General features: G+C 39.8%; 4 protein-coding genes across 10 annotated transcripts; 1 reads left to right on the top strand and 3 right to left on the bottom strand.

Annotated features, from left to right (window-relative positions):
- Positions 1-935: 935 nt before the first annotated feature.
- Positions 936-4,128, bottom strand: LOC111800407 (beta-glucuronosyltransferase GlcAT14A). The gene is made up of 4 exons (XM_023684087.1): positions 3,394-4,128; positions 3,231-3,306; positions 3,015-3,130; positions 936-1,653 (listed from the first exon to the last, which is right to left on the bottom strand). Exons 1-4 carry the CDS (start codon positions 4,112-4,114, stop codon positions 1,136-1,138), a joined length of 1,431 nt encoding a protein of 476 aa, XP_023539855.1. The 5' UTR covers positions 4,115-4,128; the 3' UTR covers positions 936-1,135.
- A 626-nt stretch (positions 4,129-4,754) lies between these two features.
- Positions 4,755-6,824, top strand: LOC111800411 (hydroxyethylthiazole kinase). 2 transcript variants are annotated; one of them, XM_023684095.1, is made up of 3 exons: positions 4,755-5,234; positions 5,844-6,261; positions 6,718-6,824. In XM_023684095.1, exons 1-2 carry the CDS (start codon positions 4,782-4,784, stop codon positions 6,231-6,233), a joined length of 843 nt encoding a protein of 280 aa, XP_023539863.1. In that variant the 5' UTR covers positions 4,755-4,781; the 3' UTR covers positions 6,234-6,261; positions 6,718-6,824. The 2 variants fall into 2 exon arrangements, with proteins under 2 accessions (XP_023539863.1, XP_023539861.1); XM_023684093.1 differs by lacking the exon at positions 6,718-6,824 and having other exon boundaries at positions 5,844-6,431.
- On the bottom strand, positions 6,574-8,627 carry LOC111800412 (dirigent protein 16). 3 transcript variants are annotated; one of them, XM_023684098.1, is made up of 2 exons: positions 7,441-8,627; positions 6,574-7,383 (listed from the first exon to the last, which is right to left on the bottom strand). In XM_023684098.1, exons 1-2 carry the CDS (start codon positions 7,545-7,547, stop codon positions 6,711-6,713), a joined length of 780 nt encoding a protein of 259 aa, XP_023539866.1. In that variant the 5' UTR covers positions 7,548-8,627; the 3' UTR covers positions 6,574-6,710. The 3 variants fall into 3 exon arrangements, with proteins under 3 accessions (XP_023539866.1, XP_023539865.1, XP_023539864.1); XM_023684097.1 differs by having other exon boundaries at positions 6,574-7,337; positions 7,422-8,626; XM_023684096.1 differs by having other exon boundaries at positions 6,574-7,262; positions 7,347-8,622.
- A 168-nt stretch (positions 8,628-8,795) lies between these two features.
- LOC111800408 (serine incorporator 3) lies at positions 8,796-16,747 on the bottom strand. 4 transcript variants are annotated; one of them, XM_023684088.1, is made up of 14 exons: positions 16,609-16,747; positions 16,276-16,384; positions 15,908-16,116; positions 15,113-15,189; positions 14,291-14,450; positions 14,142-14,166; positions 12,870-12,959; positions 12,606-12,777; positions 12,412-12,485; positions 12,225-12,294; positions 12,034-12,105; positions 10,663-10,796; positions 9,803-9,876; positions 8,796-8,992 (listed from the first exon to the last, which is right to left on the bottom strand). In XM_023684088.1, exons 3-14 carry the CDS (start codon positions 16,113-16,115, stop codon positions 8,904-8,906), a joined length of 1,245 nt encoding a protein of 414 aa, XP_023539856.1. In that variant the 5' UTR covers position 16,116; positions 16,276-16,384; positions 16,609-16,747; the 3' UTR covers positions 8,796-8,903. The 4 variants fall into 4 exon arrangements, with proteins under 4 accessions (XP_023539856.1, XP_023539857.1, XP_023539858.1 ...); XM_023684089.1 differs by lacking the exon at positions 16,609-16,747 and having other exon boundaries at positions 16,276-16,519; XM_023684090.1 differs by lacking the exons at positions 16,276-16,384; positions 16,609-16,747 and having other exon boundaries at positions 14,291-14,476; positions 15,131-15,189; positions 15,908-15,933.
- Between the last annotated feature and the right edge of the window lie 89 nt (positions 16,748-16,836).

Genomic DNA, 16,836 nt, shown 5'->3' with positions numbered 1-16,836 from the left:
TATTGATAGTCACTGCTGTTCTGTGGTTTCTATTTCTCTGATTTCTCTTTATTGTGTATATACACAAAAAGATTGCATGGATGCATGAGCCCGTGGTCGGGTGCCTTGACAAGTACGATGTGTCGCTCGAAGCCTCTCGAGACTCTTGGAAATAGATCACAGTATAAGACGTTATTGGTAAAAATGATTCAATTTCCTCCCACCCATATAGGTTATTTGATTCTATTGAATGAGTTCCCCTCTTCTACGTGAGATGGGGCGTCAGACTCCATGGCTAAGTTGCCATTGCTCTTACCAAAGGCTATGATAAAAAAAAAAGTTAATAGTTCTTTTTTTTTATACATAAATTTTGAAAACATATTTAAAAAAAAAAAAAAAAAATGTTGATCTAGATTGATGGGAAGGCAAGTGATCTAGATTGATGTTAGTCGAAGAAGGGACTCCTACGTCTCACATTGACTCCGGAACGTTCTTCTATCGATGCATTTTTACATCCCACAACCTTGGCAGTTCGCTTAGTCCCGTTCATCTTCGGTGCAAGACCGTTCGATCAGTGAGCTATTACACATTCTTTTAAGTGAGCTATTACACATTCTTTTAAGTGAGCTATTATCGTCATTTAGAGGCCTTAGCTGGTGATCTTGGCCCACCTCTACACCCCTACCTCCTTTATCACTGAGCGGTCATTTAGGGGCTTTAGCTGGTGATCTGGACGGTTTCCCTCTCGATGATAAAGCTTATCCTCCATCGTGGGCTGTTTCTCTCTTGATAATGAAGCTTATCCTCCATTGTCTCAATGGCCGACCTTGAAAGCTTATCCTCCATTGTCTCAATGGCCGACCTTGAAAGCTTATCCTCCATCGTGGGCTGTTTCTCTCTTGATAATGAAGCTTATCCTCCATTGTTTCAAATTATTTTAACCATTTATTAATCNGGCAAAATTATGACAGCCATGATCTCTGCATAATTTTCATTATGCTATATATAACTAAGACGTCATTTTTAATGATACAAATCTAAATTCCGGAAAGGTTAATGGTAACAGCTAAATTACCTAAAACTCCCTAAAGAATGAATGGAGATGAGGATTGGCACTCCCTTTTGCTCTCTTTTGGGGATATTCAGTCCTTAAGAATCATTCAACAACTACACACCTATTCCTTCTAAATGTACCATTTGAAAGCAACCCAACAATTCGTTTTTCAAGTCTTCTTGCTCCTGACCCAGGTCTAACTACATCTGCATCTCCCCATACCAGACATGTATCATTTCCCGGCTCCCCCAAACACCACCCACCCGGCACGATTTGTCCGGGGCCACGGTTCAAGATCTCAGTATCGATTCGGTTGAGTACTGGATCGTTCGACTGAAATCTTGTTGCAAAGGCTGCTCCACTCTCGATCATGAGATCGTAATCAGAGGGGCCAAGGAACTGGGGCTGTTCTTTGGGAGGCTTGTCAAATATGGCGTATAGTAGGTTGTCGTTAAGGACTGTCTTGTTGAACTGATGAGAATTACAGAGGACGGTTGGAAAATAGTTCATGTGGCCAGATTGAGTATTTGAGAAGTACATCAAAAGAGTCCTGGGAAGATTATCTGTTCCGAGAACGCAGAACTCGACAACCTGTCGACTCACGATTGAAAGAGACGAACCTGCATAAGAGAATGGTGGGAGAAGATCTCTTATCAGTTCCAGATGATAAGAGAGCTTCTTCAGGAAACATTGAAGTTCAAACCCAACATGCTTAACTAGATATCAACATTTATGTTGAATTCAATATCCAAGCTAGCAATTACTATTAGATAGCATAAAATTGAAAAGACATAATACCAACTGAGATATTACAACATTTTATCAAAACGGCAATGGCAATAGCATCACGAGGAGGCCGTTCTGTTTTAGTACAACAAATGTGGGGGTTGAAAAATCACGAGGTGCCCAGTTCGGTTCCGTGTCGGGGAAAAATCATAAAAGGAGACCATTTCCAAGTCAAGGGAGTTTCCATTTCTAAGTCAGAGAATTACAAAAATACTCTCCCCATTGACATTAGCAACTAGGAAGAAGCTAAATAACAGAACTAAAACTACATATACGAGTTCTCATCATAGCCACCACCATTTTCATATGAATGGCTGGCCAATAGCTTCAAAGTACGATCCATATTTCATCTTTTTTGTTCTCTCCTTACGAAGAGACGAAAGACTCAATCATAGGAGTAAGACCACTTTGCCACTTACAATATTTTGCCATGTATTTAAGTTATCTACAAAGGATTCTACCTGTGAGATCTCACATCGATTGGAGAGAGGAACGAGTGTCAACGAGAACGCTGGGCCTTGAAAAAAAGTGGTTTGTGAGATCCCACATCAGTCAGAGATAAAACGAAACCTTTTTTATAAGGGTGTGGAAACCTCTCCCTAGCAGAGACATTTTAAAAATCTTGAGGAGAAGCCCGAAAGGGAAAGCCCAAAGAAGACAATATCTGCAAGCAGTGGGCTTGGGCGGTTACACTATCCGCTTGGTGAGAATTATGTAACAAACAAAAATTATACATATTAGATTATCTTAAATAAATTTAGCCTTAGCCTTTGATCTTTTCCTTTCAAGCTTAACCGAGATTTTTGCAGCTCGTATCTTTGAGTTGCATGCCATTTCCAAAGAACATTCAAGTAGAATTGACCATCCTATCTTATGGAGTGTTCAACTCTTACACTAATGGAACTTGTCTTTGTCTCAAAGATCTGTGATTTTAGGCAATCTATGGCACCTAGTTCTTGGTTGGAAGGTTTAGTGTTTGAAAATTAGGAGTTTGTAAAGAGTAAAACCTATAATTTACAATACCTATGGAGTTTACAATCTTCTTGGAATGGACCCATAATTCCCACTAAAACTGCAATATCTTTACTTTATAACCAAATTTGCACTATTCCAAGTTAGAACTATAATCCATACGAGCTATTGAAGCTCCACAGATGATCAAGCATTCAAAAGACAAGTAATGAAGAAGGCCTACCTGTAAACAACTGGAAGGCATTAGGCAATTCCCTCTTTTGGGTGGCATAGAACATGGCAGTTTTCTCAGAAAGATAAAGCCCTGGATCAACAATTATCGGCTTCAATTTCCTAGCCCTTTAACCAACACAAGAACAACAACAAGAATTGGCAGCTCAGAACGAAGAAATTGGAAAGTAAAATGGTTTTGGAGTCTGAGAAAGAGTGATCATCTTACTCTCTCCACCCAATGTAACTCGAATGCGTTACGAAGTTCATATCCTTTGGCAGAAATGACAGAATGTGAAGAAGATCTAAAGAACACAAAGAAGATCACTCAATCAACAAAATTCTGAATCAAGAAAACTTCCATCTAAAACGAAGATTTCCGGAAAACATACCATCTTGCGTGACAAGTGGGTAATCATCGGCAGTGAGACGAATAAACCAATCCCAATTCGGCGACAACCGGAGGAGCAGCGAGGCACCGTGAAGCGTCGAAGAAATTGTCGACGAGCCTTTGAGATACACGAAATCGGCTCTACCGATTACATCGACATTCTGAGCAGCTCTGAAGATAGGAATCGCTTCGACAGCGACAGCAAGAGAGTCGCGCTCCGATTGAGGAGCGGAGAGATCGAGATGAAGCAAATAGTGGTTTCTAGGGTGATAAACAGCGAAAAGGAGGCGAAGAATCCGATTGGAATCGCCATTGGATCCGGAAATGAGATAAGCAATAGAAGGAGGAGTGGGATCGGAGGAAGCATTGCTGCTACGGAAGACGGTCCGGTGAGTCTGACGAGTCGGGAAGAGAAATGGGTCGGGTTTGGGGTGGTGGAGGACGGCAGAGGCGGAGAACGGGGAGCGACGGGAGGAGGAGGAGATGGAGAGAAAGAAAATGAGGGAGAAGAGGGCGGTGGCGAGGATAATGGAGAGAGTGGTTTTGGAGTCTTTGAGGGCGACGGCAGCGGGAGAGGGGGCGGCGGCGGGTGACGCCGGCGGGGCCTGCATTTTTTTGGGGCGAGAAAAAGTGGAAGTGGTGGTGGTGGTGGTGGTGGTGATTTGTTTCTTTGGCTTTGATTTGTTTCTTGGTGAAGCTGATGGTGATGTAGTGACCGCCATTGTTCCTTCCTCTCAATTCACCTTCCCAACAAAATAAATAAATAAATAAATAAATAAATAAAAATTATTAATTTGTTTTGGTTTTTAAAATTTAAAAAATATATATATTTAAAAATAGATCACTACATAATTTGATTTGAATAATTCTTAGTGCCTCACCTCATTGATTTCTTAATATATATATATATATATACTATAATTATTACAATTTAAAAATATATATTAAAATTAAGTCAAAATTTTAATTTAATATTTAAAAATAAATAAATATATATTTTAATTGGGTTCATTATTTAATAAAAATTATTTAAATCGAAAATATTTAAGAATATTTGTATTTGTATGGGATGTAGTAATATAAATATTTAATTTTGATTTATTAATAAGAAATTAAAATATGAGAAGGTTAAAAAAGTAAATTAACTTAAAAAGATTATGTTATAATATTAATATTTGATGCTTTAAAAATTATATTATTATTTTTTTAATAAAAATTATATTATAAAATAAAAGTTATGCATTAAAAAAAATATATATATATATATTTTTTTTCGTGGAGAATTTTTGCCTAATTTTAATAAATAAATTAATAAATTAATTATAAATAAATAAATAAATATCTTAGATCCATAAATTTCAGGCGAGTTTTGAGGTTGTTGAGAGAGCGATGAATTCGAAGCAAATAGAAGACGAAGAGCAGCGACGGCAATGGGGAGCCAGAATGTGGTCTACACTCGCCGCCGTGCGTAGCCGATCGCCGCTCATCCAATGCATCACCAACTTTGTTTCGATGGATTTGGTGGCAAATACTCTTTTGTCTGCTGGTGCATCCCCGGCCATGCTTCATTCTATCGAGGAGTTGCCGGATTTCACTCCCAATGTCGATGCTCTTTGTATTAACGTTGGCACGCTTTCCGCCGCCTGGTTGCCTGCCATGAAGTTTGCCGTTGAACTGGCGTTGAAGGCCGGGAAGCCTTGGGTTCTTGATCCGGTTGCTGCTGGAGCTTCTAAGTTTCGGATGATGGCTTGTTTGGAGCTGATGCAGTTGAAGCCCACCGTTGTTAGAGGGAATGGATCGGAAATAATCGCGTTGTCTAAAGCTTCCACGGAGTCCAGTATGGTAAGTTGCAATTTGATTTTACACCGGAAATGAATTTCGGTACGATTGTTCCATCTTCTCTGCTTTTGAACTTCTGCATGCAAAGTTGCAAACTAGGTTACATCCATGGAAGAGCTTTGTGTTTGATTCCTTTTAATCTATCGGTCTAGCAGTTCAATTTTAGGGGAAGCTTATTCCGTTCCGAGATCTCACTTTTTATAATCGGAGCATCAAAGTCCCATTCCTTAGATTAGGCTTATCACCCATCCCACGGCTCTGTGACCAACTCTAGGAGAAATTGAAAGTTATATGGCTCGAGTCTTGAACCCAAATTTTGAAAGTGTTATCTCTAANGCCAACTCTAGGGAAATTGAAAGTTATTGGCTCGAGTCTTGAACCCAAATTTTGAAAGTGTTATCTCTAAACATTTCAAGCCCTTACCACGAAGTGTTCGAGATTTCAAGTTTTGATCATCAGCTCATCTTTGCAAATCATAATGAAATCCTTCATGGAATCTAGAGTTTTAAGCTGCAAAATCAATTTTGATATCTCTTACTCTACTAGTTGAGTAGCAGCTTAGTTGTCAAAGTTGATCTTACTTCTTAGCCTCACTTTTATTATGATTTCAAGGGCGTGGATAGCTCCCATGAGTCAACTGATGCTGTAGAAGCTGCTAAATCATTAGCTCAAACCAGTGGAGCCATAGTAGCAGTATCAGGAGCCGTGGACATAGTTACAGACGGGAAGCAAGTTATTGGCGCTCATAATGGAGTGGCCATGATGCAAAAGATTACAGCAACAGGATGTTCAGTAACAGCTCTTATTGCTGCCTTCCTTGCTGTTGATCAACTTCATGCTTTGGAAACAACAGCTTCAGCGTTATCGATCTTTGGAATTGCGGGCGAGATGGGAATGGAAGCAGCGAAGGGCCCTGCATCACTACGAACTCATTTGATTGATTCGCTGTATGGGCTCGATGAAGCTGCTGTAATCTCACGAGTCAAGATCGCCAGCTTGTGATTAAATTTTGGAGGGGTTGTTATTTATGGTACAGTAACTACTCTTAAACCTTGTTGAGTATGTACATTACTTCAATGTCCAATAATGTTGAAAAGGTTGGCTAGCCTAAACTTTTCATTTATTTATCTGTTCGCCCTTTGAATCTTTTCGATGAAGTCTATAACTCTGATCATCCTCGTAAGTTTGTTTCGTTCTTTTGATGCTGCTCGTTACTGTGTTCATGATCATGTATGTTATATCACTAGGGTGTTTCATTAATCACATTTGATGAGATACTTCCTTTTAAATTTTATCATGAAATCCAACAAAGTTTACTCACGATATGATCACAACAGAATTACAACTGAGAAATATTTAAATTTTATAAGACTCGATTACATTTTTTGACTTGCTGCTGCATTTGGTAGAAACTACAGACCATGATTGCATTCATAACCTCACATAAATTGCATTGTTCTTTGTTCACCATATTGGTTTTCAATAGCTTAGATGGACGATGAACCGCAGCAATGTTTCTGCTCCATCAGCGACGTGCTGGCCAGGAGGAATGAGCGAGCGCACCTCTGCAATCCCACGTGCGTGCTTGAACTTGCCAGTTCCTCCAGTCACTGACAAATGTGATGAGGGGCTATTAATCCTGAATACTCCATAGAAGTTGAGACTGTCACCATACTCTCCTCCTTCAACCATGGCCGTAAATGCCATCATCTGTGTAGTCCCATCAGCAGAACTAGCCACATACACCCCTTGTGCCTTGCCAATTAACTGTGAGCCCAACTCCGGTGATGTGGTCAAGATGTCATCGATGACGGTAATCGTTCCAAAGCCTAGTCCCAACCCATCAGGTCCCAATTGGGTCTGGGGAAGATTTTGTGGGTTGGGATTTCCAGCAAAAGCAGTACCAGACAAGCCAGTCCCTAGAGGGATCCCATTGTTGCCATTAACAGTGGGGAGAGCACCATTAGCATTTGGGATTGCTATGCCATCATCTGGGGGAAGGAAGTCTATAGGTGTGGCAAAGGGTACTTGGCCGGTGTATATGTTCCCCAGTAGGCCAGTAATCGGTCTTGCTGTTGGGCTGCCACCGCCGAGAATGTCATGCATGTAAAATTNACCGGTGTATATGTTCCCCAGTAGGCCAGTAATCGGTCTCGCTGTTGGGCTGCCACCGCCGAGAATGTCATGCATGTAAAATTCAAGGACAGACTCCTCCCCCCCAGTATTAGCGGTGACAGCTGCAGACTTAAACGCCACAAAATGCACCACAATGATCGCCATTGCGATGAAGGCGCGAGAAGATGATTGCCTGAACATGTTGCAGAGTCGGTATGCAGAGCTTCTCTTGCTTGTAGAACTCAGAGGATTGTAATTCTTGTGGTGATCTGCAAAGAGGTATGAACTCTACTCTTTATACACTGCTGAAAATCTTAGATCAATTTGGATTTTGGAGTTGATATGAACCACCAAAAATGGTGAAGTTGTTGGATCTGTTCTTGAAGATATGCATGCTTTTGATGAATTAGTTCTTGGAATTAGCTTCGGCCATTATTTTCAGAATTTTCATAGTTGAGTTGAGTAGGTAAGTTCCTGAAGATAGCTGTTATTCATTGTGGAGGGTATAACCAAACCAAATGCATCTTATAAGATATAAATATTAGCATATAATTTGGCAGTTGGATTTTTAGTGATATGTTTAATCTGTTCCACTTTGAATTCCCATCTACATTGTCATCAGGGAGATAATATCTAATTTTCTATTCTTGAACTCGATTGGATGGTTGTTTGCTCTCGAGTTAAGACCGATCATTCAACTAGATGGGATAAACTAATGAGATTGGATATTTTAATGAACTGTATAGGAGAATTATCTATCGGAACGATGCTCTTATTGCTCTATTAATATCTACATAATGAAGTCGTTTGAGATCTACATAATGAAGTCGTTTGAATTTGATCGTTGAATGTGAGATTTGAAATAATTTTGGTTTGTTTATATATTTATATATATGAGCTGGCTGACTGACTTTTTGTTTCAAGAGTCTATGGGTGCGATTCAAGGGGGGTTTTGAAGGGAAGGTGATGAGTTGCTATACTAGAGAGAGAGGATTGCTAACCTACGGTCGATTGTCCCTGACCTAATAAGAACTTATATCTTTATGACCAATCAAGGACTAATTTACTTCTCGAGCGAGAGTTCCATGATCCCGACTAGAAACTTTTTGCATCTTCCATGGCCATACATGTACCAAATCTTAAATAGTGAGTTTACCTAATACATGCTCATTATGGTAATAAATGTACCATAAATGAATAATCTAATACATGCATCTACGAAATGTCTCATGTATATTTGTATTAGCCATTTAAAATGGGAGGCCCTACATTACTTTCAAAACATGGGTTTCTCGAGTTAAAGTACAGTTGAAAGGGCATTTGTTGAATCTTGTGACACTTTTTGACACTTTTTATCATTTTTCATCGAAGTTTTTGATACAACAAGAACAAATTTAATAAAAATGGAAGGGACAAAATNAGCATTTGTTGAATCTTGAATCTTGTGACACTTTTTATCATTTTTCATCGAAGTTTTTGATACAACAAGAACAAATTTAATAAAAATGGAAGGGACAAAATAATGAGAATACAAAAATAAAATCTTCCAGAAGTTAATCAAGGAATTGCTGAACCATTTGCTTGCACAGCTTCTTCATGATTCCTAACCTTTGTCTGTCTCACCACCGGAGAAATCAATGTCCACACTGCACAAACAAATGGAGGAGAATAACAAATAATCGACTTAGGACATACCACTTGTCTTGTGAGATTAGTCGCGAATTATGAGCAAGTAGACTCCAACACTCATAGATATCATAGAAATGTTCGTTTTAACCATGAAGTTCAGAACCCTATGCAGATCCACTTTGAACGAGACAAAGAATGTAGGAGAGAGCGGGGAGAGTTTCTCCCAGCTAGTTAAATGAGATGGGGTTATATTTCTTGTCCCCGTCTCCACTCCGATTATTATTATATTAATGAGTTGTTGAAAAATCTACGTAATATCATAATTTTGAATTATTATTATTATTTTTTCTAGAATATTTTATAATATTTTCTAAAAAAACAAAAAATGGAAAATATTTTTGATCGGAAATTAATCNACAAAAAATGGAAAATATTTTTGGTCGGGAATTAATCCTTGCAAAAAATAAATAAGGAATTTCACGAGCATANCAAAAAATGGAAAATATTTTTGATCGGAAATTAATCCTTGCAAAAAATAAATAAGGAATTTCACGAGCATAGAAATTGAAATAAGTGGCAGGGATGTTTTCCATCCACTATCCCATCCCGTGAACATCTCTAGATATCGATTCTAGATATCGACACTANGGATGGAAAAGTCTTTTCCATCCACTATCCCATCCCGTGAACATCTCTAGATATCGATTCTAGATATCGACACTATTTGACGAATCATAGCTGTTAAGTCAATTCCTAGACCTGCTATACTATACTGTCTATCAATAAATTGGTACAGAAGAGTGTGTTTTGAATAGGACTGTACTTACAGTATATTGAGGCTGCAAGCCATTCATTAATGATTTTAACCCATGTACTTGTCCATCCAACATCCATGCTCCACCTAAACATTTCACAATTGTATAAGAGCGATCATGAGAATCACATAGATCACGAGAGAGTTACGGGCGTAAACGGTTCAGTTCGATCCGGTTCGATCTAACTGACTAACTTTAAAAATGAAATCAAATATAACAATCCTCACACACCAGCCAAATNTGATCTAACTGACTAACTTTAAAAACGAAATCAAATATAACAATCCTCACACACCAGCCAAATCAAACTAAGCATTTTCAACTTTGAGAATCTTAAAACGAAACCGGTTGATCGAATAATCATAGTTTGATCTTGGTTCGGTTGGTTTGGTTTATACTTGTTCAGGTTTTAATTTGCACTCCAATATTAGAGAGAGATGATGTAACAACCCAAATCCACCACTAGTAGATATTGTCCACTTTGGCTCGTTACGTATCACCGTTAGCCTCACGATCTTATAACGCATCTACTAGGGGGAGGTTTCCACATCTTTATAAGAAATGTTTCGTTCCCTTCCCCAACCGATGTGGGATCTCATAATCCACTCCCCTTGGAGGCTAGCGACCTCACTGGTACACCATCTAGTGTCTGGCTCTGATACTATTTGTAACAACTCAAGAAGTCCACCATAGCATATCTTGTCCGCTTTGAACCGTTACATATTGCTATCAGCCTCACAATTTTAAAACGCATCTACTAGGAGAGGTTTCCACACCCTTATAAGAAATGTTTCGTTTCCCTCCCCAATCAACATGAGTAAGATCTCATATATGAGTTTCAGGAAGAACAATGCTGGTTTCAGTTTTCTTACTTTGTGGCTGAGTTGTTGAGGTTCCAGCTGATGAAGAGCATTGCAAAGTACATGGCTCCTAGAGAGAATATGATATGGAAAAAACCATACTTGTAAGGAATGTCATCTTCCTCTTTTGCTTCGTCTTTACGAAACTGCAACGGATTATTAGACTCAAATTTCTGTATTATGCTCAAATTTCTAGAAAAAAATGCATTCTAATTCAAACAAAGCAGATCTTTAGTTGTAATAGTTCAAGCCCACCGCTAGCAAATATTGTTCACTTTGGCTCGTTATGTATCGTCGTCAACCTCACGGTTTTAAAACGCGTATGTTAAGAAGAGGGTTTCACACCCTTATAAGGAATGTTTCATTTTCCTCTCCAACCGATGTGGCTCACCGCTTGGTGTCTGGCTCTAATACCATTTGTAACAGCCCAAGCCCAAGCCCACTGCTAGCAGATATTGTCCGCTTTGGCTCGTTACGTATCGCTATCAGCCTCACGGTTTTAAAACACGTCTGTTAGGAAGAGGTTTTTACACCCTTATAAGGAATGTTTTGTTCTCCTCTCCAACCGATGTGGGATCTCATAATCCATCCCCCATGGGGACCCAGCGTCTTCGCTGGCACATCGCTTGGTGTTTAGCTCTAGTACCATTTGTAACAATCTAAGCCCAAGCCTAGCGCTAGCAGATATTGTCCGCTAGCCCGTTACGTATCGCCGTCAGCCTCACAATTTTATAACGCGTCTGCGAGGGAGAGGTTTCCACACCCTTATAAAAGAATGCTTTGTTCCCCTCTCCAACCGATGTGAGATCTCATAATCCACTCCCCTTGGGGACCTAGCGTCCTCGCTGGCACATCGCTCGGTGTCTGGCTCTAATACCATTTGTAACAACCCAAACCCAAGCCCACCGCTAGCAGATATTGTCCGCTTTAGCCCGATACATATCGCCGTCAGCCTTACGGTTTTATACCGCGTCTGCTAGGGNCCAAGCCCACCGCTAGCAGATATTATCCGCTTTAGCCCGATATATATCGCCGTCAGCCTTACGGTTTTATACCGCGTCTGCTAGGGAGAGGTTTCCACACCCTATAAAGGAATGTTTCGTTCCCCTCTCCAACTGATGTGAGATCTCACATTAGTAGTACCAAGAAAGTTATCGAGGACGAACATATTCGTCGATATATCAATATATCCGTAAATCGGAGGGTTCGACATGGATAACGTTGGTTAATCGATAATATCTTTATGATCACTCATAAATTATAAAAGAATATCTACCCACCTCAAAACAAAATTGTTATCAAGCGAAACCATAACTTTCTATCGTACGTTCTAATAAAACTTTTAGATAAACACTTGAAGATGGAAAGTCAAAAGCAAGTGACCTGAAATGATTGTGAATCAATACCAGTTGAGAAGGTTGCCATGACAACTGCACAGATAGCAATTAAGAAGCTCTACAAGCACAAGGAAAACCCACAAACATCAGCCAGAGAGGTCAAATGAAAGAGCAGGGTGTTCCTCAAAGTTTGAACAAAGGAAACTAGAAAAGTGAAAAAGAGCTGTATATTCTCACAAGTATAGTAATCCAGTCACTAGTCCCACTCCCTTGCTTCTGTGCACAGCATTTCTCGGTCGCCGGTTCGCTGTCAAGAAACTCGCTAGGATTAGAAAGATCACAATTTTATACAAACCAGTTCCATGTTCATCATACAACTTCAAAGCAGAAAGCCTATATCACAACTCAATGTTGAGTCCCAAACCTTCTAATGGCAGACCAGCAGAGGAAGACGACATACGAAGCCATGATACCGGATGATAACAGACCTCTATTGACCTGACTTTTAAAGTTCCAAAGAGAGTTTCAAATAAAAACTTCCCATAGCTGTGATAATCTAGCTGAATATGAGTGAAATTTTGTGGTGTGAACGAATAAGGATGATTTTGAAAAGCATACCTTTGAATGTAAAGACACAACCATCATCACAATGAGGAGAATCAAAGTCCAAGAAATGAAGAATATATTGAGAACACATCTCAGTTTTGGAACATATAAGAAGTACATCAAACCAATCCCGCAGAACGAAGCTATGTAAAAGATCGTCGACGTGAATAATCCAAGCGAGCAGCTGTTGAATATGAATAAAATATTGTGGAAATTGATGCTAAACATAGGTAAATTCAAGGTTTTTGAATTGCTGTACTTTATTAGAGAACATACATCTGCTTCATTTTCTCATCAGGCATCCAGTACTTGTTCCACCATGAGATAAACTGGATAACACTTACCAGTTGGAGGAGGAGAAATATCCTGTTCATGAGAAGAAAACTAAAGGCATTCATATTTTCAATGAAGAAATAATACAGATAGAATTAACAAGTTCATCTTAAGCTATGGAAGTGAGGATAAAAGAAATATAGTCAGTATCAGTTGTGGGATTGGGATAACTAGCATACTCAATGGCCTCTTCAAGTATGAAACTTTGAGAAGGATTTATATTAGAAAATTATATGAACATACCGCCCTCCTCAAACGTTAGACGTATAATGTGAGAAAATAAAGATGGAGATGTGCGATCCCACGTCGGTTGGGGAGGAGAACAAAACATTCTTTATCAGGGTGTGAGAACCTCTCCCTAAAAGACGCATTTTAAAAACCTTGAGCAGAAGTATGGAAGGGAAAGCCCAAAGAGGACAATATCTGCTAGTGATGGGCTTGGGTTGTTTCAATGGTCCCAGAGCCAGACACGGAGCAATCTTCCAGCGAGGAGGCTGAGCTCTAAAAGGGGGTGGACACGAGGCGGTGTGCCAGTAAGGATGCTGGAGCCCAAAGGAGGGGAGGGAGGATGGATTGGGAGGTCCCACATTGATTGGAGAAGGGAACGAGTGCCAGCGAGAACGCTAGGCCATGAAAGGGGTGGATTGTGAGATCCCATATTGGTTGGGGAGGAGAACGAAATATTTTTTATAAGGGTGTGAAAATCTCTCCCTAGCATATACGTTTTAAAAACCTTGAGGGAAAGTCCATAAGGAAAAGCCCAAAGAGGACAATATATACTAGCAGTGAGCTTGGACTGTTACAAATGGTATCAGAGTCAGACACTGGGCAATCTGCCAGCGAGGAGGCTGAACTCTGAAGGGTGGTGGACACGAGGCGGTGTGCCAGCAAGAATGTTGGGGCCCAAAAGGAGGTGGATTGGGGGTCCCACATCGATTGGAAAAGGGAACGAGTGTCATCGAGGACGATGAGCCCTAAAGGGGGTGGATTGTGAGATCCCACATCGGTTGGGGAGGAGAACTAAACATTCTTTATAAGAGTGTGGAAACCTCTCCCTAACAGACACGTTTTAAAAACCTTGAGGAGAAGCCCAGAAGGGAAAGTCCAAAGAAGACAATATCTTCTAGTAGTGGGCTTGGGTTGTTACATGAGATATGAGATATGAGATGTTTGAGATATTTAGCTGAAAATCTTAGATGTAGAATTTGGACTTACCCTGCACCTACACGAGCAACTTCACCTGCAAAAAAGGAAGGGAAAATTTATGTAATTTCATTTAAGCAATGGAGTCATTATTCAGTTCATGTTTTCAGTAAATGTTGAGATAGCAACCCTGGTAATGGATGTTGAACAAAGGAACATACCATATAATTGGATAAGAGCTGGAGGGAAGAAGAATGGAACCAACACTGAAACAATAAACACAATGAACTTCAAGCTCCACCAACTAGAATGCCAGACATTTCGAGGTTCGTGTAATTTTCTTGTTCTCGACGTAGAGAGAAACATCAGAAAGAAAAATATCTGAACTTATAGTAAAGGATTTGGTCCTTCAATGATAAAATGGTGAGGAACAGTTAGGCTCAGTAACACCTGCCTGACTTTTGAAAATTCCAACAGACATGGTTTGGAAAAATTTAAACGTTGGCTGATGATACTGTAAAAGACAACTCAACTCTATCTTCATAGTTAACAATGTAACAATATTAAGGAACTGATTGCAAAAGAAAGTGTAACGGCCCAAGCCCACCGCTAGCAGATATTGTCTTTTTTGGGCTTCCCCTCAAGGTTTTTAAAATGCGTTTGCTAGGGAGAGGTTTCCACACCCGTATATTGGTATCAGAGCCAGACACCGGGTAATGTGCCAGCGAGGAGGTTGAGCCCCGAAGGAGGTGGACACGAGGCGGTGTACTGGCAAGGATGTTGGGCACCAAAGTTGGGGAGGAAACGAAACACCCTTTATAAGGGCGTGGAAACCTCTCACTAGCTGACGCGTTTTAAAAACCTTGAGGGGAAGCCCGAAAGGGAAAGCCCAAAGAGGACAATATCTGCTAGCAGTGAACTTGGACCGTTATAGAAAGGCTATCTCGCCTCTTTCTATCTTATAAAAAACAGAGCCACCTCAAGAGAAGAGCAGAAGAAATATTCTTACTCTTATATGATAGAAAAGAGAGAAAAAAAGATACAAAGCATCCTAAGCTCACACGAAGAACTCCGAGTGTGAGAAAACAATCTTGTCCTCCTGCTCCACAGGATTTAAGATCTGCAGGGACATTCAGTTACCAAAAAGAAAAATCACATATAAGCCGAGGATCTTAATCTTCGAGCCGAAATATATTAGTACAGTTTACTGAAAAAATGCACGAAAGTGAAGTTTCTGAAGTATGACATGTACTGTAACAGCCCAAACCCACCGCTAGCAAATATTGTCCTCTTTGGGCTTTCCCTCAAGGTTTTTAAAACGCGTCTGCTAGAGAGAGGTTTCTACACCCTTATAAAGAATGTTTCGATCTCCTCCCCAACCGATATGGGACCTCACAATCCACCCCCTTTAGGGCCCAATGTTCTCATTGGCACTCGTTCCTCTCTCCAATCAATGTGGGATCTCACAATACCCTCCTTCAGGACCCAGCATCCTCGCTAACACACCGCCCGGTGTCTGTCTCTAATACCATTTGTATCAGCCCAAACCCAATGCTAACAGATATGGTCCTTTTTGGGCTTTCCCTTTCGAGCTTCCCCTCAAGGTTTTTAAAGCACATCTGCTAGGGAGAGGTTTCTCCACCCTTATAAAGAATGTTTCGTTCTCCTCCCCAACTGACGTGGGATCTCACATGTACACTTCAATATGTACACTTCAATACTTCTGAATCAAAACTTACACAAACTTGTAAACTTTAATATCTTCTTTTCAGTTATTGTAATGATGTAGTGAATGTAAATCAAAATGTATGAACAAATGAAAGAGAGATTTTCCTTACAACGTAGCTGAGGTATAATCCTTTTCCCATAATCTCGAATAAACCAAGCAATGAGATTCGTCATCAGGAAGATAACGGCGTATACGTAGCGAACTCGCAAGGACTTCTTCTTTTCACTAGCATAATCAGCATTTGGAGTTCCCCAAGAAACAAATTCAGAGTTTCCTTGTCTGGTATGTACTCCTCTAACTTCACCCCCTTGGCTCATTCTGCAATGTCAAACAGATAGATAGCTACTTATTCTCCCTCAATCTCAATCTCAATCTCAATCATTAGAGGACAGACAAAGAACCAGGAACAATGATGAGAATGTTTTCTGGTGCTAAGAGAACAGAGAAGGATGCTTATGGTAAAGTTAAGAAACTCACCTTGGCTACCCCTACTCTAATGTCACACAGCTCATATAAGTCTGCAGCCCATATCAAACGCTCCTTAAAAGGACAAGGAAGAAAGCAACAAAGTAATGGTGCAGGCAGTCTAGTGAGAAGAAGAGCAAACAAGATATCGTTAATGCAAAGTCCAAACCAATCTAATTTTGAATATATCAATAAAACAAGTCTAAATTGTCAAAAGGATACTAACGAAAATGATAAAATCCGAAACGCTTGAGATGTCACTAAACAAAAAATTTAATAAAAAAGTGTAGTATTTCACAAGTTACAAGTACAGCGTTTCACAATGGCATACTTTAATTTTCTTACCACTTTTGGCCTATTCTTTTGACGATTTGCCCTGACAGCTCATTACCTTTGAGAGCTCTCTTTTCTATTATCTTCAAGTAACAACTTTCTTGATTGAGAGGATAATTGATTTGATAAACAATTCTCTGAGGAAAAACCAAAGAAGCTGCCATAATGAGGAGATATTGTCACATGAATTAGGAAGCTCTCTCACCAAATTCTAAAGAACAAAGTCTTTTCCCAATCAAC

This window comes from Cucurbita pepo, chromosome LG08, assembly GCF_002806865.2.
Source record: "Cucurbita pepo subsp. pepo cultivar mu-cu-16 chromosome LG08, ASM280686v2, whole genome shotgun sequence".
Taxonomy (NCBI): domain Eukaryota; kingdom Viridiplantae; phylum Streptophyta; class Magnoliopsida; order Cucurbitales; family Cucurbitaceae; genus Cucurbita; species Cucurbita pepo.
The sequence above is the reverse complement of the archived record's forward strand: the minus strand, read 5'-3'. Positions and strand labels throughout refer to the sequence as shown.